Source organism: Gorilla gorilla, chromosome 5 (genome assembly GCF_029281585.2).
Source record: "Gorilla gorilla gorilla isolate KB3781 chromosome 5, NHGRI_mGorGor1-v2.1_pri, whole genome shotgun sequence".
NCBI lineage: Eukaryota > Metazoa > Chordata > Mammalia > Primates > Hominidae > Gorilla > Gorilla gorilla.
In genome coordinates this window covers 171,527,948-171,553,619 of record NC_073229.2, presented here as the reverse complement: position 1 = coordinate 171,553,619, position 25,672 = coordinate 171,527,948, and the positions used below count along the sequence as shown (strand labels likewise).

General features: G+C 35.5%; 1 protein-coding gene across 9 annotated transcripts in view; it reads right to left on the bottom strand.

Moving 5' to 3' along the window:
• Positions 1-11,881: 11,881 nt before the first annotated feature.
• The window catches only part of STXBP5 (syntaxin binding protein 5), a 190,254-nt gene continuing 176,463 nt past the window's right edge, over positions 11,882-25,672 (bottom strand). For 6 of the 9 annotated variants that reach the window (XM_055392020.2, XM_055392022.2, XM_004044805.5 and 3 more), the window contains 2 exons: positions 19,378-19,598; positions 11,882-17,656 (listed from right to left, as the gene is read on the bottom strand). In XM_055392020.2, coding sequence (XP_055247995.1) covers positions 17,615-17,656; positions 19,378-19,598 — 263 coding nt within the window. In that variant the 3' untranslated portion in view covers positions 11,882-17,614. The remainder of the gene's footprint in view (positions 17,657-19,377; positions 19,599-25,672) is intronic. The other 3 variants (XR_010134391.1, XR_010134393.1, XR_010134392.1) reach the window with 2 other exon arrangements.

Sequence of the window (25,672 nt, the reverse complement as noted above, 5' to 3'; positions counted from 1 at the left end):
GGGGGGTAAATTTTAAAACAATTGAACTCATGGAGACAGACAGTAGAATGATGCTTACCAGAGGCTGGGAAGTTGTATTAGTCCATTCTCACACTGCTACAAAGATACTACCTGAAATTGGGTAATTTATAAACAAAAGAGGTAATATGGTTTGGCAGCATCCCCACCCAAAATCTCATCTTAAACTGTAGTCCCCATAATCCCCATGTGTCACAGTAGAGACCGGGTGAAGGTAATTGGATCATGGGGGCAATTTCCCCCATGCTGTTCTTACGGTAGTGAGTTATCACAAAATCTGATGGTTTCATAAGTGTTTGGTAGTTTCCTCTGCATTCATTCTCCTTCCTGCCACCTAGTGAAGAAGGTGCCTTGCTTCGCCTTGGCCTCCTGCCATAATTTTAAGCTTCATGAGGCCTCCCCAGACATGCAAAACTGTGGGTCAATTAAACCTCTTCCCTTTATAAATTAACCAGTCTCAGTGTGAGAACTAACTAATATAGTAAATTGGTACCATGGTAGTGGGGCACTGGATAAGGATACCCAAAATGTGGAAGTGACTTTGGAACTGGGTAAAAGGCAGATGTTGACACAGTATTGAGGGCTCAGAAGAAGACAGGAAGATGTGGGAGTTTGGAACTTCCTAGAGACTTGTTGAACGATTTTGACCTAAATACTGATAGTGATATGGACAATGAAGTCCAGGTTGAGGTGATCTCAGATGGAGATAAGGAACTTCTTGGGAACTGGAGCAAAGATGATTCTTGCTGTGCTTTAGGAAAGAGACTGGTGGCATTTTGCCCCTGCGCTAGAGATCTATGGAACTTTGAACTTGAGAGAGATGATTTAGGGTATCTGGCAGAAGAAGTTTCTAAGCAGCAAACCCTTTGAGAGGTGACCTGGGTGATCTTAAAAGCATAAGTTTTATGGATTCACATAGAGATAACCTGGAATCGGAACTTATGTATAACAGGGAAGCAGAGCATAAAAGTTTGAAAAATTTCAGCCTGATGATGTAAAAGTAAAACCCATTTTCTGGGGAGAAATTCAAGCCAGCTCCAGAAATTTCCATCAGTAATGAGGAGCCAAAATGTTAGTCACCAAGACAATGGGGAAAATGTCTCCAGGGCATGTCAGAGGTCTTCATAGCCGCCTCTCTCATCACAGGCCCAGAGGCCTAGGAGGAAATAATGGTTTCCTGGGCTGAGCCCAGGGCCTCACTACTTTGTGCAGTCTTGGAACTTGGTGCCCTGCTCAGGCTGTTGCTTCAGTGGATGCAAGCTCCAAGCCTTGGCAGCTTACATGTGGTGTTGAGCCTGCAGGTGCACAGGGTCAAGAATTGAGGTTTGGGAACCTCTGCCTAGATTTCAGAGGATGTATGGAAATGTCTGGGTATCCAGGCAAATGTCTGCTACAGGGGCAGCAGAACGCCCCAACACAGAGCTCCCACTAGGGCACTGCCTAGTGGAGCTAGAGGGCCACCATCCTCCAGACCCTAGAATGGTAGATCAACAGACAACTTGCACTGTGCACCTGGAAAAGCTGCAGGTACTCAGTGCCAGCCTGTGAAAGCAGCCAGAAAGGAGGATGTACCCTGTAAAGCAGCAGGGTCAGAGCTGCCCAAGACCATGGGAATCCACCTCTTGCATCAGTGTGCCCTGGGTGTGAGACATGGAGTCAAAGGAGATTATTTTGGAACTTTAAGATTTAATGAATGCCCTGCCTGGGTTTGGACTTGCATGGAGACTGTGGCCCCTTTGTTTTGGCCAATTTATTTCATTTGGAATGGTAGCATTTACCCAATGCCTGTACCCCATTGTATCTTGAAAGTAACTGACTTGCTTTTGATTTTAAAAACTCACAGGTGGAAGGGACTTGTCTTGTCTCAGATAAGACTTTGGACTTGGACCTTTGAGTTAATGCTGGAATGAGTTATGACTTTGAAGGACTGTTGAGAAGATATGATTGGTTTTAAAATGTGAAAAGGACATGAGATTTGGGAAGGGCCAGGGGTGGGATGATATGGTTTGGCTCTGTGTCCCCACCCAAATCTCATCTTGACCTATAATCCCCATGTGTTGAGGGAGAGACCTGGTATAAGGTGATTGGATCATGCAGCAGTTTCCCACACGCTGTTCTCATGATAGTGAGTTCTCACGAGATCTGATGACTTAAAATTGGCACTTCCTTCTTCGCTTGCTCTCTCCTCCTGCTGCCATATAAGACATGCCTTGCTTAATCCTTTGCCTTCCATCATGATTCTAAGTTTCCTGAGGCCTCTCCAGCCATGTGGAACTGTGAGTCAATTAAACCTCTTTTGTTTACAAATGACCTAGTCTCAGGTAGTATATATATATATATATTTTGAGATGGAGTCTCGCTCTGTCATCCAGGCTGGAGTGCAGTGGCAAGATACCGGCTCACTGCAACCTTCGCCTCCTGGGTTCAAGCAATTCTCCTGCCTCAGCCTCCTGAGTAGCTGGAATTACAGGCGTCCACCACCATGCCTAGCTAATTTTTGTATTTTTAGCAGAGACAGGGTTTTGCCATGTTGGCCAGGCTGGTCTCGAACTCCTGACCTCAGGTGATTCACCTGCCTCAGCTGCCCAAAGTGCTGGGATTACAGGCATGAGCCGCCATGCCCAGCCTCAGGTAGTATCTTTATAACAGTGTGAAAATGGACTGATACAGAGACTTTTAAAGGTTTTTTTTTAAACAAATGAGAGAATTAAAAATTTATAACTACAAGACCCATTAGAGTTATTAATCTAATCATTTAATCTTATAGCTAAAGAAATCAAAACACAGAGGCCAGTTTGCTCTGGGTCACTTATTTGCATAGGAATAGGCTTCTATTTATAAAGCACTTTTACATATATTATTTACTTTTTTCTCTCAACAGCCCTATATGAGACATTGTGTTTCCTATTCCAAAAATGAGAAAATTAAGGATCATATATCATTTGTGACTTGCCTAAAACTCTAAGCTTCTAAGTCTTATGCTCTTTTCCCCAACCCTGTTAAACCAGACCAAGTCTCTGGAGATCTGAGTTCATTCAATAACTAATGATCACCTGTGTGCCTGGCCATCTTCTGAGTTTAGGAACACAGCAGAGCACAATGTAGGCAAAACACCTGCTGTCATGGGACTTATATTCTATTGAAACGGACAGATTAAAAAAATAACAGGGGTATAAAAAAGATAATTTTGATTATGATAAGTGTTTGAAGAAATTGAATAAGTTTCTCTAATAGAAGATGGCCTGATATGGGTGGGGGTGGGGGTCAGGTTATTTTAGAATTTAAGTTTAGACACAGAAATCAGAAAAGGCTTCTTTGAGGAGGTGACATTTAAACTGAGACCTGAAAGATGCAAAAGAGCCAGCAGTGTGAAAAGTCAGGAAAGTTCCTGGTGAAAGAGGACAGCAAATGCAAAATTACTGACAAGGGAATGAGGTCAGCATCATTGAGGAGTGAGGGAATACTGGGATAAGTAGAGGCCAGGTGTGTAGAGTCTTGCAGGCCATGGGAATTTTGGATTTTACTCTAAGCAATTCTAATCTTACCACTGCCACTACGTGCCTCTGTGAACCTAGGCACATTGCTCTCTGGCTTCTTTGACTTCAAAAATTTTTTTTTTTTTCAAATTGGAAGCTTGGAATTCTATGCTTACATGATTGTAGAGTGATTTTGCTCCTCTTCCCTCTGTTGTAATGATACCTGACCTACATTTTAAGATTTTAGTTTAGTACCAATTATGATAATAAATAAAGGGCTCAATCTTACATGTGCAGACAAAACATAACTTTGTTAGGAAGCTAACTAGATTTTTAGACACTCAAGATTATGAACAATTTTTCTACTCAGCCAAAGTTACCTTGTATTATGAGCCCCACCCTCATCCCAACCCAACAAACATGAATAAGTTTAGTACCTTGCAAATTTTTGTCTTGTTAAAGACAAGGTAGAGCTATTTATTATATATCTTTAACCCAGCACATAGTACCCAATTCTTATTAGTTTACTCTATTGCAGTTTCTACTTTTCTTTACATCATAGTTTCAAACCAGGATCCCAGGTCTTTCCTGGTGATACTAGTTCATGGACTAATGAGGAAAAAAAAGACAATGAGAGAAAAAAAGACTAAAATGATTCTCTTTTGGATTTTACTATTGTTGTTTCTCACCTTAAAGCTGAATTTAAATATTCCCCTCTGAGAAATTAAATGATCATGAAACAGAATGAGAACCTGATAGCTTATTTCAAACCATTGTATCACTTGATTTGGCAATGCCTAAGTTCTTGCCTTTGACTCATGTTTTTGACTGTGTCTTCTTAACTATCTGAGGAATCTTATTTAAACAGCATATTAAATATAGATACAGAGTACAGAATATAAAGTGTTACAGATTAATAATAAACTTTCAGATACAGTCAAGCTGTCAAAACTGTCAGAACTATGAAAGCCTTCAAATAGAATATTAGTCTATTTAAAATAAAAGGCAATTTTGTATTTATGGATACGTTCCAAAAGAAACATCAGCAGCTACTGAACATTTAGGACAGAAATACGGATATATTAAATTACAAAACATCTAAAAATATATGTGTGTGTAGGTATATATGATGGTTTATGCATGTGTGTAAATATGTAAAAACATTATCAACCAATATTAATGAACACCTTCTAATTGACAGGTATTATGCCAGATACTGGAGCTAAAAAGATGGACAAACAGCCTTTCTCAAAGAACTCATAATCTGGAGAGGAGATGTATGCATGAACAACAAGCTAGACCACATTGTGATAAGGACTTATCTAATGGTATGAAGAAGTGGTGTAGCAGAGAGGAGAGAGCAATTAATCCTGGGCATGGACGGCCTTCAGGAGAAGAAAGTGATATTGCAGCTTGATCGTAAAGGGTTACGGGAATTTTTCCAGGCTAAGAAGGAAATGAAGGGTATTCCAGGCATGAACAAAAGCACAGAGAATTGACAGCACATATTGTTTAGGGGAAGAGCAAATTGCGGGAAATTAGCTTAGAATGGGGTATGATACCCAAATAATGAAATATGGAAGGTAGAATGTTAAGGAGACATCTCACCAAATTAAAGCACTGAACTTCACTAGGGTCACTGGAGGAGCCTTTGAAAAGTTTCAATAGGAAACAGCCTAATTGGAGCTAGGATAGAACACATTGGAGGAGGAGGAGACTGAACAGGGAGACCCATCAGGAGTATCAGTAATTCAGGCTGAAGATGCAGAAACAGCGGCAGGCCCTGAGCAGCAGGGAAAAAAAGGGAAAGTTGAGATCCACGTGGGAAGTAAAAAGGACCCACTGGCAACTGATTAGATGTGAGTGTGGAGGAAGGGAGAATATGTGCTTAATAAATATTTATGGTGGGATAATATTTTGTGTTTTAAATGATTTATTTCTTCATCCCATATACAAAATACCTTGTTTTTCCTTGCTCGGTTAGCTAGGGCACTTCCTCCTCTTTGTCCTGAAGTTAGAGCTATTGATGAAGAACCAAACAGAAAGAAAAATGTCACTGTCACTGATACAAGTTCCAGAACAGGGTCTCGGTCACTTTTCTATTTCCAATATTTAAAATAGAGTCTGACACATCCTGGGGTCCAACAAATATTTGTTGAATAAAAAAAAAAGCTGGGAATTGAATTTCAAAAGAGAGTTTCGGAGATTATGGTATAGACAATAGCTTTCAGGCAAAAAGTTTTTGAGTAAATGGCAGCCTGGTTTAAACATTAAGAGCTGAGGTTCTGGCCTAAACCAGAGGCATACAGATAATTGTTATTATGCTATGCAGATGAAAATAATCTCAGAGGCTGGGGTAGAGTGTGGACAGGGTTCTGAGCCGGACCCCCAGGGGTTAGCTCTAAGGAGGGGAGAGGAACGATGGAACTCTCTGAAGAATTTGAGGATAAGTGGGAGGACTGAGGCTCTACTTCCCCTTGGAATACACAGGCGGTCCCCACATGAGAGTAGATACCTGGATGGCATGGTTCAGCTGAGGACTGGAGAGAGCTCCCCCAGTGTCTAGTGACCCAGAGGGACACAGAAGAGCATCTTACCTGAGATGCAAGTGAAAGCTTAGATCATTCTTAATACATATCTGGGAGCCAGAGTCTAAGGGGAGAGAAGGATGGAACATCTGACATTTGAAAGTCTTCAGGGAATACTGGGCAATTAAAAATTCAAAAGGAAAAGGGCTATGAGAAGTGTTTTGGGGGCTTTGAGTTGGGTCCCTTTTAGAATCTTTTGAGAGAGTCAATAAAGAATGGAATTCCTTTATAAGTACTTTTCATCTTTTGTATTCTGCTCCCTGAAACAACAGGACCTAATAATAGGACCTACAAACAGTCCTGACCTAAGACGGAACCATGGGAATCCTAGCTTCAGTAGCGCAGCATTCAAAAGACCTGTGCCTAGGGAAGCACTTGAGAGGAATTTTTAGGTCTTTCCTCCTCTTCATGGTGGTTACTCTTGGAAGGCATGTGATTACAAGTAGACAGAGGGAGGGAGTCTTATTTTCTAGTACTCCTAATAACAGTAAACATTCATTGAGTGCTTACTACCAGATCACCAATTCCTAGATAGCCATCTTCATAGTTTTAAATCTTAAAAAATCAGGATATGTCTTTTAAACACAAATTACCAGTGTTTTTGTTTGTTAGTAGTGCCAATAATGGCACATATTACTCTCAGTGGCATCTTAGTTTAATGCCATGCTGTATGCATCAGATACTATCCTGAGCATTTGAGATGTACTATATTAACTTCATAATCATTACCATTTTACAGATAGGAAACTGAGGCGTAGAGAAGTTTCATAGCCTGCTCAAGGCCATGCATATCATGGAGCAGGCAGTTAAAGTCTTGAAAGAGCCCACACTCAAGTTCCTATACTCTGCTGTCTCAGGCTGGAGAGCCCAGGGTGCCCCCACAGGGAGGCTGCTCTGCTGAGTTATGTGACTCACATTCTTACATGGAGTCCATCGAACAATCTCAAAGTTGGCACTGTTTCTATTATTTAATATTTGAAGGAAATAAGGTTTTTTTTTTTTTTTTAAAGCTTAAGTAACTTAAAGTCACACTATTGGTAAGCAGCATTGGCCTGACTCCAAAGTCTCTTTTTTACCTGCTTAATTAAAAGTCTTTGAGAGGCAATCTGCTCTATAAAAGAACAGGAAGATAACATTCTAAATTGATAATTTTTATATTTAGAGATATTTTATAAAGAATCTGTGAAAAGTATGTTAACTATGCTATGACTAAACCTCCAAAAGTATTTACTGTCTATACCAGATAGGAAAAAATATCCATTTATGAATTTAAATATTGACATGGTTAGGCTTTGTGTCCCCACCCAAATCTCATCTTGAATTGTAATCCTCCTAATCCTCATAGTCCCCAGGTGCCAAGGGAGAGATCAGGTGGAGGTAATTGAATCACGGGGACAGTTTCCCCCATGCTTTTCTCATGATAGTGAGTTGTCACAAGATCTGACGGTTTTATAAAGGGCTCTTCCCCCACATTTCACTCTGCATTTCTCCTTCCTACCACCTTGTGAAGAAAGTGCCTTGCTTCCTCTTCACTTTCCACCATGAGTGTAAGTTTCCTGAGGCCTCCCTAGCCATGCTGAACTTGAGTCAATTAAACTTGTTTCCTTTCTAAATTACCCAGTCTCTGGCAGTTCTTTATAGTATGAAAACAGACAAATATAAATACATTTGTTTTAAGAAACAAATTTCCAGGTACTGGGATTTGGTTACAGTTCTGTTTTGAAAGGTAACCAGAGTAATTTCAGTAAGATCTTGTATCCTGATGATAGCTGGCAATAAACGCATCCTGAGCTCCCTGGAGTAAACACACAACAAAGAAAAAATTCAGTTGAAACGAAAGGTGCTTATGAAATTCAAAGACATTTTGATCTTCATCCTTTTATTAATGTATCAATTTTTATCCTGATTATAGCAGTAATTATACTGATTTGCTGATCCTGATATAAGACTTGCTATTTGTTCTTCCTTATTCAAATATATCTGATTCACAGAGCTTCTAAACGACTAAGATTTTTAAGATCATAAATCCTTGTGTATGCTAATTCTGTTTTTCTAATGATTTTCAGACGTTATTACATTCCCTACAGTGGCTGAGGTAGGGAAGGCTAGTGCTTAGATCACGGTTTTATAAATAACAAAACTCAGGCAAATAGAGGTTAACTTGGAAAAGGTCATTGGTATTGCTGGTAAACTTAGGGACAGAATTCTGGTCTTCACACTCAGACAGATGTGCTTGGCATTTGAAATGAGCTCTATATAAATGCCCACTTTTAATGCACTTAAATACTAGGCAAATGGACTTGTTTAATAATTAACCAATAATCACAGATTGAGTTTTGGTTATCAGAAAAAGTGAAAGTTTCCAATACTAATGTTATGTAATAGATGTTTATAATCTGTAAGAATCTATATAATCTTCATAGAATGAATCCACTGCTCTATCTGTCAAGATGAGTTTTTGTTAGGAGAAGCATACCATATATTGATTAGTGTGTTTCAGGCACAAATTTATAAAGATGTCTTGGCTCTCTAATTCACTCTAGTTCAAAAACAGCTTAAATAAGAAAGTGAATATAAATTTGTAAGAGGAATTAATGCAAACTGCTCTAAAATTCCAAACTAGCATTTAAGTAGTCTATACTTCTATACTTTCATGTATATATTATGGCATAACATTTATAAACATATTCTTGACAGTCCCACTGCACGGGAACAAATTTGAAAAAGGATGGGTCCTATTGCAGGTTCTACTCTCTGGCCCAAGGGTTCAAACATCAGAGGGTGTGAGGGGCAAAGTGAGGCTACAACGGGAGTGAGGTTAGGAGGGGATACCCCCTTCGGAACGTTTTAGAAATATGTGGGACTTGTCTTTGTTCTTCTTGTGTGTAACCTCAGCATTTGCATATTGAAATACTTTTTTAAAAATTACAAATTGGTTTCATTTCATATCTCTGGCACATTAGTTCAGACACTATGTTGATTTTAAAAAATTGAATGTATAGGCAAGCACATTATCTATAATTTCATTACCAGATATTAACGGAGACATCTAAACCATATGTGATACAGAGAAGACACTGCTTCTAGGGCATTGCTCTACATCAGGGTTCTCAGTAAGTGTGGTCTGCAGACTGGCACCTTCGGCATCAGCTGGGAACTTGTTAAGATACCAATCCTCGGGCCCCACTGCAGGCTTACTGAATCAGAAACTCTGGGGGGGTGATCCAGTGATGTGTTTTCACAAAAGTTGTGTATCCAGGAGATTCTGATGTTCAAGTTGGAGAACCACTGCTTAGACTAATGGTATCTGCAGTCACATTGTTATTAAAGGAACATGGAGGTTTTCACTTTCTGAAATGTGTGGTCTTCTAACTTTTGTACTTATGCAATGCTGTAATTTCTGGGCATCTTTGATCTTGAAAGCTACAACACCTGGCTGGGTGTGGTGGCCCATGCCTGTGATTCCAGCACTCTGGGAAGTCAAGGGAGGAGGATCGCTTGAGCCCAGGGGTTCAAGACCAGACTGGACAACATAGTGAGAACCTGTCACTACAAAAAAATGAAGATAAAAAACTTAACTGGAAGTGGTGAGGCACACTTGTAGTCCAAACTACTTGGCAGGTTGAGGCAGGAGGATTGCTTGAACCCAAGGAGTTCAAGGCTGCAGTGAGCCATGATTGTACCACTGCACTTCTGCCTGTGTGAGAGTGAGACTGTGTCTCAAAAAATAAAAAAGCAAGCTGGATAAACACCCTAGTGAAGCAGCAGTGTGTTCTATCCAAACATACTCCTGTAGTGCTCTTGGGAGTTACAATTCTCAGCCTCAGCACAGTATTTCTTCCATGTACTAATGTGTTTTGCTTTATCTGCTGATATTTTGAGTGTCTGGAGGTAACAAAGAGTAGGGATGGCGTTATTGTATTTACAAACATTATTTACAAATCTACTCAGTATTTAGGAGGGGCCCTGGGAAACAGAGGGATTGCATTATTTCCCTGCTAAATGGGCAAAGAAAAGTAGTTAGCTAAAATAAAACATACTAAAGAGTAAAGAGAATTGGGGTGACAGGCATGGGGGGCAGGAACAGAATTGAAATGGAAGCAGCAGAGACAAGTGGAAAGAAAGGTTCAGAGTCGAACTCAGCCCGGGGGGGATGAACAAAGAGGTCTCTTGTTTGGTGGGACACACACACACACACACACACACTCTCTCTCTCTCTCTCTCTCTCTCTCTCTCTCTCTCTCTCAATAACTTTAAATGAAGTCCTCAGACTTCCTTCCTTTGCTACTAACAGAATATTCTATTTTGTTGGAACCTTGTTAAATATGTATCTTACTTTCATGCTGTTTTTGAAAAGTTATTAAAAAAAAGAAGCTATGGGGTTTTGTTTTTTAAAACAGTATAAAATCATATAAAATGACTAAAACTAAATGTTAGAATATTTCCATAAGTTTAAAGTTAACAGAATATACATTATTGATATTAAAAAGACAGATTGAATTTGAAAAAAATAAAATGACAGGTAAGTATTTTCTTATTTAAAAGATGTTTTAGTCTAAAAAAAGCATTTTGAAAGCTTTCCTTAAGGTACCTAGGACAAAACACTTTTGTACAAAAACTGAAAAAAGCATAAAAATGGGGCAAACATACAATTTTTAAACTAACGGAAGAAAATCAGAATCTTCCTGTAAACTCCTAGAAAATCAGAATCTTCCTGTAAATTCCTAGAAAATCAGAATCTTTCTGTAAATTCCTATGAAGGGTTACAAGGACAACATAAATTTTTATCTGAAGCAGTGGATAGCACTGTACTATTTACACAGCACATACCCAATATAATGTTCTTTAAAAAGGCATGACCGGAGACATGAAGACAATCTTCAGTTTTTAAAATTTTATCACTTTATGCCTCTGTTTCCTAGAAAGACACTGAAAAATTTTTTGATAATAAACCAGATCACTCTACCAAATGATTTACATAACTTTATAATACCTTAGGAACATATTATCTGTTCCATATCTAAGAGTGTTTAGTAACTTTCTGGATAAAAAAGTATCATGAAAATTATCCTTTGGAAAGTCTGTTTTTTTCCCATGTAAAATTGTACTGCAAGCACTTCTTGCTAAAGGCTCACACAGTGAGACGAGACTGCCACCATGTGGGATAAGCATGCATCACAATAAAAAATATATATATTTCAAAATCAAATAATCCTTCAATGTAATAAGAGAACTACTACGTCTTTTATTCTAAAACACAACAGAAACCGTGGTAAGTACTGTTTGGTCTTCTTTACATTTTTCAAGATTCATTAATGTGATACTCATTTTTCGTACAAGTAGTTGGACACTGACACTCTGTGGAAACTATCCATATACTTGCTACTCAAAGTATGTTCCAAGACCAGCAGCATCTGTATTAGCTTGAAGCTTGTTAGAGATGCAAAATCAGGCCACACCTCAAATGCAATGAATCAGAATCTGTATTTTAATATGATCCTCAGGTGATTCGTGTACACACTAAAGGCCAAGAAGCATGCACTCAGATTTCATTCCTATTCCTTAACTCTTACCCTGTCTCCTTTACTCTCAATCCACCCAACACAGGGGTAGGTGTTTTTCACCAAAAACTCCAGATAGTCAAGAAAAATATAGTTGGTATTACCTGAGTTATATGATTAGCTTCACTTTCAGCAAATGTGGGAATCTATTTTTTTAATCAATTATTTTCTTAGGTTATTAATAGATTAATTCCATAATTCAGAAAAAAATTAGAACAAATTTTCCAGGAAAAAGGGCTTGTTTAGTTTCAGGAGAGATTAGAGTATTTTATTTTGCCCAATCAGAGCCCTTCAGCATAAAGAGACATTCATATACATATATATGAACATTTTCCAGAAACATTAATTAATTTATAATACATTTTTTAAAATACCAGCTTAACGGTATTTATTTACAAAAATATTTCATTACCTAATTTTAAACTTTTTGCTGTGATGACAGTTTGTAAAGTACAGGAATGCAAAATAACTACAAAGTTTAACACGTTTTTAGTGTTTGCAATAGTGCTTTTCTTTTTAGATGAAACAATACACAGATTTTTTTTAAACCGTATTTCAAAATGCATATTCCAGCAATTACCTTTGAGATAGTTACTGGGACTGAGCAAGATTAAATAAAAAGTGCAGCAACTGAAAAACACCTGCAAGTTACAGTTTAAGGTATACACAAGCTAGAGCTCTATACCAAGCATGCTTGCCCCTGAAGTGGACAATGTTAGAAAAACTTAATCTTGCTCTTTTTCATATTGTCTTTTGGTAATGCATTTACAATGAACCAATAGTATAACTAGAAAGCAAAAGTGTTTTTCTGGTTCTAACTATCATGTGGAATAGAGGTCACACCTAAAGTATCACAGTACTATTTATTTACACACAAAAAAAGTTAAAAAAATTAAAACAAGATTTACCCTCTTTGCATTGCTTTCCATTGCTATGTTGATTGTATTTTCAACTCCTTACACTGTCTTCAGTTGAAGCAAAGTTTAGACAATACAAAACAAATAGCAAAAGTAAATAAACAAAAACAAACAAAACCAACTACCAAATAAATAGGATTCCATTGCCATTAACCTATATCCATTTGAAATGCCTGAATCAAATAACCTACAATAAATACTGGTTTATTTACATGTCATACACTATAAAATTTTAAACGATAGGCCTCATTGTAAAATACTGGCAAAACTGACATTCATGATTTTTCTGATGTAAAGAATAAAATAAAGGGACCACTTACATGTAGCCCTGGACTACTGTACTGAATTTGTAAATGAATTGTGCCTATATTGTTAAAATTAATTTGACTGTATTAATAACTGAAGAAAGCAACGTTATAACCCTGGTAACTGGGAAGTTATTAAAATCATTTAATTCATCTGAGAAAGGTAAGCCAGTTTTCCCTTTTTTTCTTTTTTTGGTTGTTTTTGGTTGCAACAACTGTTTTCTGTCTACAGAACCTTTTTTAAAACTTCGGAGGCAGTAGTAAAATCATTAATATTCACAGGAAAAATAATTCCCATAGCACTTTACAAGAAATTGATCAGAGTGATGAAAAGTGCAATTAACAAAAGCTGTAAACAGTATCTTCACATTCATTTTCAAATGAAAAGAAAAATCTGTGGGCATAAATTTCAATCCAAGAGAACAAATACCCTAAAAGGGAAAAGAAAAAAGAAGGACATTTAAGATATAGGAGTGCTTTTTTCCCCCCAAAGTAAATACAGATTAAAAAGTCTAAGAATGTTGATCAAGTATCAAACTGATAAGGAACAAATTCTATAAACTACAAAATAAAAACCTTCATTGACAAAAATACATAAACTCTGTTTTCGTTTTTGGAAATTTATTTTTAAAAAAGGTAGAAGAAAATACCTGGAAAACTATTTTAAATATATATATATATATATATCTATATTTTAAAACAATAGTTAAGGTAGGCATCCAACAGCAAACTGAAGCTATTGAGAAAGATCTTGCAATTATTGTTGTGGGCATTTTCCCCCAAAATAAAATTAATATTTGAAAATGCTCAATAGAGGGTTTTTTAAAGCATAGAAATGATATCTTTCCTGTTCATGTGTGAAGATTTTTAAATGATGTATGATTTTTTTAAATTAATTGTATCTCGATATGAGATACCAGTATTTCTTATTATAAGCGTAAAACATAACTTTTTGTATGGATAATATACATACTTTTTAAGTACTTTGACTTAAACTTAACAAGTTCACCATTTTAAAATTAAAGTACATTTATAAAAATTCCATTTTAAAACTAAAAGTATATTTTCTAGCAGTATGTATAAATATAACGTTACTGTATGATCTTAAAACAAATCTGAAAGTGTTGCAATAATTTAAGACCAAGAACACTGAAACATACAGCAGATTATTTTACTATTTTTTAAATCTATATAAAACCCTATTAAAGGTTTTAAAACTGATCAGTCTATTTAAGGTACAGCTAGCAGCATATTCATGATTTTGGTATGTTTTATACACATGTATCACTTGGTTTAAACTGAGCAATGTGGATTAAATGATAATAAAAAGTTTTCATTACCTAAAAAAGTGCAGAAAAAATTCAAGTTTAAAGTTCAGTGCTCTTTATTTTGCTGAAACAAATAAAATCCCAAAAGTTAAAGTGTAAAATAAATCTTTGCCACAAAAAATTTACCTTTGGATATAGCTTTTCTAATGTCACATGAGAAATGCCTTAAGCAAAACATATATGGAAGATAGAACTCAGGGTAAAACTTTGAACTCCGTGGTGTCTTCCACATATTCTTCCTTTCCTCAGCTGTCTCCCCAGCACCCCTGTAACCTAAAAGTATGTAACACTTTCAGACTTGTTTAAAACACTCACATATCTACATGAAATCGCTTCAGAGGAACCTACAATTAAGAAGTTCTAAGCCCAAAAAAAAAAAAATTGCTTCGTTCTTTAAACTACTGTACTTAATTAAATTGTAATATACTTACACATAATAACATAGACAAGTAGCAGCATTTTTCACATCCATAAAAAATCAAATGGAGAAGTTAGTAATAGCTCAGTCGAATCTATAACCATTTTTTTGGAAACACTTTGTACAATTGAAATGCAAAGCAAAAGTGTTAAGATGATGCAAAACTTCAAATGGATGTAATGTACAGAATTTGTCAGAATATAAGATTTCAAATAACTTTCTCAGCAAATACATATGGATTTTAGTTTGAAAACTGAAATGAACTGGATATATGGTACATACAGAAAAACCACTTCCTACTTACAAACTACTAATCATGAATACTTCAGTGATTTTAGAGTCAAGGACAAATGCAACAAAAACAATGAGGATATGGAGAGGGCACACAAAAATCTTTCATTTTTCTGATATTTTCTATTTTGACTTTTTTTTTTTAGTCAGTTTTCCTGAAATCGTGGCTTGCTGGTGACTATTACTTTCTGTATTTAAAAAGAAAAAAACAGAGATGTTACCTCTCAAATTACAGTAAATTCCCTGGGTTAGTTATTACTGTAGACTGTCTCTTATCTACAGACAGAATCAAGTGTAACTCTGAGAAGCTTATTTCCTACACTCAAACATACTTTAAGCTTTCTAATCCTAACTGAGTCTCTAGTTTGTTGTGCATAATTTGTAGATTAATTTAAAAATTAAATAACTCAAAACACTGATTTAAGATTTTCTTACAAAATCTTGGAAATCCATCTAAGGTAAATGTATATACTTCTATATTTGAAAATAATTACAAGATTAGTTCATTTTGTATACAACAGGAAAAATGACAGTAAAAATGAAGTTAATATACAAATATATTTGTGTTATATAACACAAAATAACACAACAAATTAAATAATTGCAGCTATATGACCTTCCACATAGATAAGGAACCAACCAGTATATTAATCTACATAATGCTTTCCCAACTTCTTCAAATCCGTAACTGTTGATTTTATTGATGACATTCACAAAACTGTACCTTTAAAATAGGACCTAACAATTCCTGTGACATATCATGGAACTATGGGTTTACTGGATAATAGATAACACAAATTAAGCAATTTATAAACTGCTGAATGTTCAGGCAGCTGACATTAACGAAACAGAAATATGTTATTCATTGGTGCTTTCTATAAATTCAAAAACTTTTGAAAAGGGCTTATTTAAGAAATATTTCTTTTGGCTTGATCAATTATCTCTATCACACACATTTAGTCCCTACCAAATGATATTTAAAGTAAACTTTGATGTAAACTTTTGCATCTAGTAGTGCATGTTATAAAATGTAAACATAAAAGCTTTATTAATGAAAAGTAGAGGAAAATATGCATAACAGACTGTATGAAAAAGTTAAGATGTCCTACATATTCCTTTAATGATCATATAGAATAGAAAAACAACCATCCTGTTTACTATCAATTTGTGCTCTGATTATCTCTTAATGAAAAAAAAAATCATTTAAAGGAATTTTTTATAGAAGACAATATTTAAATTTCATTAACATTAATTTTAATGCTTCCATTTTGCTTTTGCTGGGTTGCTTTAACAACAATCAATAATAACCTCAGATTAGTCTGTATTCTGAGATTGCTGACTTCTAGATCTACTAGGTGGTTTCTTTCCTGCCCGTAATGCTATTCTATGAAACAATCATTCATTGTCCATTGCTGGTCTCAAATTGTATTATATTCCAATACAGAAATAATTTAGTTATCACAGTGTACATATTTTCCTTTCTTTTTGGTTTTTTAAAACCTTGAAAGGATATGTACAGATTTATAGTATATTTCTACACAAAATATTTTGTAGGTCATCAGACTAAACTCTTATATAGATAATTATTGACAACAGATGCTTGTAATTTTCCATGCGATAGCATGTGCACTAACATTTAATTGGCTCATCACCTGAGTGTATTGGAACAGTCAGCAAATAAACGGCATTTTAAAAAGGGAGCTGAGCATTTTACTGAAATAATGAAAGTTTTTTTTTAAGCAATTTTAATTAAAGAATGCAAAGGTACATTTGGTTAAACATTTTATAAAAATTCAAGCAAAATTTAAAACATAGCCAATTTCAACATTTCTACAAATTTAACCAGCATTATTTTGGTCAAATCCACCTTTAGCTGAATTAATGAGAACAAGGACAAGGGACATTGAAGTATTCTCCTCACCACAATGGAGGTTTTTCTCACTTTCCACACTGCATAGCCACTACATGGAAACTCCCAGAATGATGAGCAATTCAGTCATGCTCTACACTTTTCTTTTCAATGAAAAGTGATGTATCTTCTTGTTTTGCTTTTGACAAAATATGAACTAAATACAAGTCTATAATAACAAGAATCCAAGAGTAGCTCATACACAAGTCAACTATGTGTATGCTTTTATTATTTAAAGCCCACCATTCAGCTTATCTGTCTAAAGAGATGATAACAAACAGTTTGTTTCTTTTTCACTAACGATACTGATGACCAGTCAGTGTTAAGAGAGGGAAAGTCCAAGACAGCTGTTTATAATCCAGTCCAATGACACACATATAACCATTTCAGCTTCAAGACTTCTGACTTACTGCCTCTGCCCCAAACAGGTCAAACACTGATGGCAGATAAAACGGCACAAACCCTTTTGGCATATGAAAGTTTAATACAGGAATGATCCAGGATTAGTCCCTGCACCAGGTCTCCTCAGCAGCCCCCTCGGTTTCTTCATCTGTCACGTGTGACCTGTTTAATTTCCAAATGGTCAACTCATAACTGGCACACACCATATACTCCATTTCGAGTGCGTGTGAACACTCCTCAGTTAAAGCCACATGACTGAGGTAAAACAGTGCATGACTGTGCTAGGAAAGAACAGTATTCAGTGACGAACATCCCTTTAACGTTAACTTTCCTAAAGAATGTAATAAAAATGGAAAACTTTTTTCCTTCTGGCTGAAGTTGGACTTATTGGATTCTGGTTGTCAGAACTGGTACCACTTCTTATCTTTGTATTTCAACATAATCTAAAGGGGGAAAAAAAGGAAAACATGCTTATAAAATGCCAGAACAATATCATTTATAAGTGATTTCTATATTTTTCCAAAACATTATGTCATTCTGCAATATTCTGTAGTGCTACTATATGCTTACTTCAAATCAACTTATTGAAAGCAGTAAAAACTATTCTATTTGGAGGAAAAAATACGATATCCATTAAGAACTAGCCTAGAAGTTCCACAGATTTCTTAGAAATGTGACATAAATTTGGTGACCTAAGCTAGTAATATAAAAGTAAGATAATTTTTATTTTGTACTATGAATTAAAAATAATGCTTGAAGAACTGGGGAATTAAAGGTTGAAAATGCTACTCCTCCTGCCGTCTCAAATTTACTGAGCATCTATTCTGAGCCAGACACTGCATGACACACTTTTCCTACTTGATTTCAGTCATAACCATTCTTGGGCTAGGCACTGTTTTTCTCCCCATTTAATAAATGAAACTGAAGCTTCTAGGGGTTGCCCAAGGTAATGCAGTAGTGAAACTGGAATTTGTGCCCATGCAGTCTAATTCAAGAACCTGTGATTGTAACTACCTCAATGTACTGTCTTCCTTAGACTCTGAAATATGGCTCAAGAACAACTGGTAGAAGGGAAAGTTAACAGTGTGAGATTAAGCTCTTTCCTAAATATTCAGAGTGTGAATATATTCCGAAATTGACTGAAATGCTACATGCTGTAGAGATCATACAATCGGGTGTAGGGTTATGACAACAAAAATCCCGACCTAGATTGACCACCACAAGCCTGTATCTGAGGTGCCTGGGTATAGTACAAGTAATCATAAAGGATCTCTGAACCTCTCTGAAGCCCTAGACAAGTATCTTCCAGGTCAAGTTACCTCTTCATGCATTCTAGGTTTCCGCATTTTTGAGCAAGGAGGAAATGACTTTTGGTTGAAAAATTTAAAAAAGCGCTACCACTACAGATTGGGTGCTCAAATATAAAAACAACCTTAAAATTGTTTCTTCAGACAAATTCAAAACGTCCTCCAGGGCCAGCCTAGGAACTAGATGTGTGAAGTAACCTAGTGTAAAGCATCAAGGAAAGGCAGGCCTGTGTGTCAAAATGAAAAATGTGTTATTTCCCGTAAAGACTTTTAAATTCAGCTTTTTAAGAGCACGATGTGGTGTAAGGGGACCAGTCAGGGATCCCTACTTTACAGCATGTGTTTCTGAGCTCTCTCATGACTTCCTAGGTCCACCATTGCAAAATGCATCTCTCTACTCCTCCATATGAATTGGTCCACAACGCGGACTTAGTATTGTTTATTTAAATAAAAAGGTTTGTCAATTTTAGTTATTTATATCTACCTGGAAGACTCAAGGAGGCAGATTATTTCTTTCTCTAGGACAAAGTGGTAGTAGACTCTGAGGCATTAAGAAAAATTAACATTGGTATTGCATTCCTTAAGAAATAGTTGCAAAGCTGCTAGCTTCGCTTACCAAAAGCCTGAAGGTGGGCAGATTCCTTCAAAATTTATAATCTTATAGTAAGAAACCAAAGGCTATTGGAGATACATTCCTGTAATGGTTCCCTCTGGTGGCAAAAATCAGGAACTTGCAATTGTACAATGAATATATGGAAATTCATGGGTGTAGAAATACAATAGCTATAAAAATAAAATAACATTCACACTTGCTTTACCTAGAGCTTTTTGTTCAAATATCTGTTTGAGAGTCGTACCTCATGAGCATGTTTAGAAAATGACTCTGCACTTGATAACATGGCCGCAGTTCTTTCTTCCAGATCGCCAAGTTTCTGCCCTCTTTCATCTAGTGCCAGCCTGGCTCGTGCTAATTCACCAACAACTCCAGATGCTGCCCCTTTCACGCCTTCAATGCCACCAGGGCCAGGAATATGCTGTGCAAGGCTCCTTGAAGCCTTTCCTGAGGACGATTCTCCAACTGAACACATTTGATAAATGAAAGAGTAACTCAAAACATGAACATTTTACTAATATAAAATCCTACTACATTAAAATACAATTTTTGGATTGAGTGGTAATACAATTGAAATAAAATTATAAAGTGAAATATGCTTAATACATGCTTTCTTTTATGATTGGTTTAATAATTTTTAGATACTTTTTCAAACATGCAAAAACACAATGTACATTAAGTATTCTATACTAGTTCATACAACAAGACTTATACAAAAAAGGAGCTGGTAAATATTTAATGAAACAAATAAAGGTATATTGTTACCAATTATATAATGGCAAAAACTGCTCTTTTGTGCAAAAAATGAAAGATATTTAGCTTCGAATATACAGATTTAAATTTAAATATACAGATTTGATTATGTTTATTTACTCCACACTTCCTCTTACTTAAAAATATACTGTGCTTAGGCTCAGAAGTAAAGATAAATGAAGAATTTTATTCAGTAGTCTATTTCGGTCTCCAAAAATTGTAGGCATGCTATATTCTTTTCTTTTTCTCCATTTATCTTGTCATTTACCAAATGGATCACATTTTTCCATCAAAAGACCTTGCGATTCACTGTTTTCTTTCCCTTTGCTATCCAGATGCTTTTTACCTAACACTTAGATCACCGCAAAAGTCTTAAATTCTTTAAAGGCTGATCTCAAGTTTCCTGGTTCCTCAGCTTACATTTCTTTCTTTCCTTTTTTTTTAAATATAACTCGTATACCACAACATTTGCTCCTTTAAAGTGAATACATTGGTGATTTTTACTTTATTCGTAAGGATGTGAATCACCACCACTACTAATGAATACCAGAGCATCTCATCACTGCAAAAGAAGCTCCATGCCTGTTAGCAGTCACTTTCCATTCCCACTCTTTGCAGGTCTTGGCAATCACTAATCTACTCTCTGTTTCCATAAATTTGCCTATTCTGAGTATTTCATTTAAATGGATTCATACAATAGGTGGCCTTTTGTAGCTGGCTTCTTTCACTGAGAGTAATGTCAAAGGTTATTGATGTTGTAGCATGCATCAGTACTTCATCCCTTATTATGGATGAATAACGTATCATTTTATGGATAAGGTGTTATTTTGCTTATTCATTCATCAGCTGATGGACATCTGGGTTGTTTCCACTTTTTGGCTATTATGAATAAAGCTACTATGAACATTTATACAAATGTTTGGGTAAATGCATGTTTTCAATTTTCTTGGGTATATGCCTAGGCATAGAATAGCTGGGTGATGTGATAACTGTATGTTTAATTTTTTGAGGAACCATCAGTTTTCCAAACAGGGTGCACCCATTTTACATTTCAACCAGTAATATATATGAGGGTTCCAATATCTCCACATCCTTGCCAACATTTGTTATTGTCAATCTTTTTGATGACATCCATCCTAGTAAGTGTGAAGTGGTAGGTATCACATTGTGGATTTGACTTGCATTTCCCTAATGACAAATGATGTTGAAGATCTTTTCACGCACTCATTTGTCATTTGCATATTTTCTTTGGATAAATATCTATTGAGGTTGATATGGTTTGGCTGTGTCCCCACCCAAATCTCATCTTGAATTGTAGCTCCCATAATCCTCAAGTGTCATGGAAAAGACCCAGTGGGAGGTAACTGAATCATGGGGGCAGGTTTTCCTGTGCTGTTCTCATGAGAGTAAGTCTCACAAGATCAGATCTGATGCTTTTATAAAGGGCAGTTCCCCTGCACATGCTCTCTTGCCTGCTGCCATGTAAGATGTCCTTTTGCTCCTCCTTGGCCTTCCGCCATGATTGTGAGGCCTCGCCAGCCATATGCAACTGTGAGTTCATTAAATGTCTTTTTCTTTATAAATTACCCAGTCCTGGGTATGTCTTTATTAGCAGCATGAGAATAGACTAATACACAGATCCACCTAAAAATCGGTCTATTTGTCTTCTATTATTGAGTTTTTAAGAGTTCTTAATATATTCTGGACACTAGACGTAATCTGATATCAGATATGTGATTTGCAAATATTTCATCCCATTCTTTGGATCATCTTTTCACTTTCTCGTTAGTATTCTTTGAAGCACAATGTTTTAAATTTTGATAAATTCCAATCAATCTTTTTTTTTCCTTTGGTTGCTTGTGATTTAGGTGTCATATCTTAGAAACCACTGCCTAATCCAAGGTTATACAAATTTATACCTGTTTTCTTCTAAGAGTGTTACAGTTTTAGCTCTTGTATTGAGGTCTTTGAGCCATTTTGAATTAATTTTTGTGTGCGGTGTGAAGCTGGGGCCCAACATCTTTTTTTTTTTTTTCAGATGAATATCTAGTTATTCCAACATCACTTATTGAAAAGACTATTCTTTGGCCACGTAATTTTCTTGGCTTCCTTGTAAAAAAAACCAATTGACCATAAATGTATAAGCTTATTTCTGGAGTCTCAACTCTATTTATGTATCTTTATGCCAGTACCACACTGTCTTGATGACTATAGCTTTGTAGTAAGTTTTGAAACTGAAATGTTTGAGTCCCTCCAGCTTTTTTCTTTTTCAATATTTGTGTGTGTGTGTGTGTGTGTGTGTGTGTGTACGTGGCTATTTTGAATTCTTTGTATTTTCATTTGAATTTTAAGAACAGCTTACTGCTTTCTGAAAAAAAATTGTTGTGATTTTGATACGAATTGTGTTAAATGTGTAGATCAATTTGTGGATACTGCCACTTAACAATGTTAAGTCTTCTAATCCATGAACATAAGATGTGGGTCCACTGACTTACATCTTAGTTTCTTAAAATATTTTGAAGTTTTTATTGTACATGTCTTATACTTCTTTGGTTAAATTATGTCTAAGTGGCTTATTTTTTGATACTGCTATAAATGAAACTGTTTGCTTAATTTCATTTTTGCATTATTCATTGCCTGTGTATAGAAATGCAATTCATTTTCTATATTGATCTTGTATCCTGAAACCTTGCTAAAACTGTTTATTAGCTATAATTAGTTTTGTGTGGATTCCTTAGGATTTTCTATAGATAAGATTACATCTGCAAATAGAGATAGTTTTACTTCTTCCATTCCAGTTTGCATGCCTTTTACTTGCTTTTCTTGCCTAATTTCCCTGGCTAGAGCCTCCACTCCTATGTAAAATAGAAGTGGTAAGAGCTCTTCGAATATGCATATAAAATTTAGAATTAGCTATACATTTTTGGAAGGATTTTTATTAGAACTACATTAAGTGTATATGTGTATATATACATACAGACATCAGTTTTGAGAGAACTGGTATCTTTTATTGAATCTTCTATACCATGTTCATGGATTATACTCATCAATTTGTTTGAATCTTCTTTAACTTCTCTCAACAAATTTTTCTAATTTTCTACCTTCCCCATGGAGATTCTGAACATGTTCTCTTACGATTTATTTCTAGATAGTGAATTAAAAGAAATACTATGGGTGATAGGCAGAGTAATGTCCCCCTTCCCCCATAGATGGCTACATTCTAATCCCTGGAACCTGTGAATATGTCACCTTATATAGGAAAAGGATCTTTGCAGATGTTACTAAGGACCCAGACATAGAGTTCATCCTGCATTATTTAGGTAAGCCTAACCTAATCACATTGGTCTTTAAAAGCAAAGAGTTTTTTTTTTTTTTTTCCAGCTGTGGGCAGACAGAGATGTGGCTTCAGAAAAATAGAGATATGCAAGGTTGTTGGCCTTGAATACTGACAATGGGACCAGAAACCAAGGAATGTGGATGGCCTCTAGAAGCTAAAAAAGGCAAGGAAATGGATTCTCTCCTGAAACTTCCAACAAGAAACACAGCCATGGGAACACCCATAAGACCTGTGTTGATTTCTAACCTATGGAATTGTAAGGTAATAAATTTGGGTTCTTTTAAGCTAGTAATTTTGTGGTAATTTGTTATAGCAGCAACAGAAAACTATACAAACAGTAATTTAAAGTTTTTCATTTTTTATTATTGTTAATATAAACTAAATTTTATTTTTGTATATGATTACATCTAGTGAGTTTGGTAACCTGTTATTTCTAACAATTTAGCTATAGATTCTTTTGGTTCTTCTAAATATGTCATCATATCAATCATTTGCAAATGACTGTTTTGTTTTCTGTTTCGTATTATAGTACTTTATTTTTTCTTCCCTTTCCACACCCTCTAGGGACTTGAAAAGAATGCTGAATGTATGTGTTAATAGTGGGCACTATGTGTCATTCCTAATTTCAAAGGAATAATTTTTAATATCATTTAATGTTCCTGCATTAAGAGTGACATTTGCAATTTAGTTTCTAGGATTCTCTATCAGGAATGGATAAGAATTTTTTTTTTTTTTTTTAATGATAAATCAACTTTGAATTCCTGGTACAAACCAAACTTGGTCTTGGTATATTATCTTTATTACATATTATTTGCTACCTTAATATTTCATTTCAGATTTTCTATCTATAAATGATATTTGTCTTTGATTTTTCCTTTCTAATACTATTTTGGTTTTTGGTATCAAGGTTGTGTTAGCCACACAAAATGAGTTGATGAGTGTACCTATTGTTTCCTATCTTTTGGAAGAGTTTGTGTGAGAGTTGAATTATTTTTTCCCTAAATATTTGGAAGAAATATTAGTGAAGCCCAATTTTTACCGGAAGTTTACTTGTAGAAAAGTTTAAAATGATGGCTTCAATGTCTGATAGTTACAGTACTATTAGAATTTTTAGCTTTTTGTCGACTTTCATTGTTATAATTGGTAAAACAATTAAATTCCTTCAAAAATAAAGTTATAGATTACATTCTCTTATTTTTAACTTCAGTGTTATTCCTTTTTTTTCCATTCCTAATAGCATCTACTTGTGCATTTCTTTTCTCGTGCTTCGTTTCACAAGAGGCTTATCATTTTTATTAGACTCTTAGAGAATCAACTTTGGCTTTTGTTATACACTCAACAGTTGTGTCCCCCATCCTCTCCCCGCCAGTCATATGTTGAAATCTAATCCTTCCCTAATGTAATGTCAGAAGTGGGGGCCTTTGGGAGGTAAAAAGGGTATTGTCCTCATCAGTGGGATTACAGCCCTTAAAAAGAGGCCAGAGAGGTAGCTTGCTCTCTTTCCCCCAGGTGAGAATGCAGCCACAAGGCTGTCTGTAAGCCAGGAATAGGGCCCCCAAACAACTCAATCCTGCTGGCACCTTGATCTCAAACTTCCAACCTCCAGAGCTGTAAGAAATAAGCTTCTGTTGTTTAAAAGCCACCCAGTCTATGGTATTTTGATATAGCAGCCTGAACTAAGACAGCTCTGTTAATTTTTCAATTGTATTTTACTATTTCATTAATACCTTAATCTTTTTTATTTGGTTTATTTTGCTGTTTTTCTAACTTTTTGAGATGAATGCTGAGTTCACTCATTTTCATGTTTTCTTTTTCAAATACTAATACATATTTAAGATTAAAATTTTCACTCTTAAGGATTACTTTAGTTGCATACCAATGGTCATAAATTCTTTGACACAAGGGTTATCCAAAGGTAAGTATATTTCTGTTTTCAAACATGAGGATTTAAACTTATCTTTGTTATTGATTACAAGCATAACTGCACTGTGATCAAATTGTATACACTAAAGTTATTTTAATTCTTTGAAATTTATTGATACAAATGCTTATTATTAAATCTATAATTGGAACTTATGATGATGATGATTGAGAAACTGTCTCTTCTATTAGCTATGTCAATATTTGTTTTCATATATTTTGAAGTCAAAATAGTAGGTACATTCAAGTAATGCCTTAATGTCTAATTTTTCTTATATTAATATAGTTATACCAGCTGATTCATTTGTGATCATGCTTTTCCATCTTTTTAAATTTCACCTTTTTGTGTCCTTATGTTTTATATATGTCCCCTATAAACAATGTACATTTCTGTTTAATTAATTAATTAATGTATTTTTAGAGACAGGGTCTTGCTCTGTCACTCAAGCTGGGATGACAGTAGTGTAATCATGGCTCACTATAGCCTCAAACTCTTGGGCTCAAGTGATGCTCCTGCCTCAGCTTCATG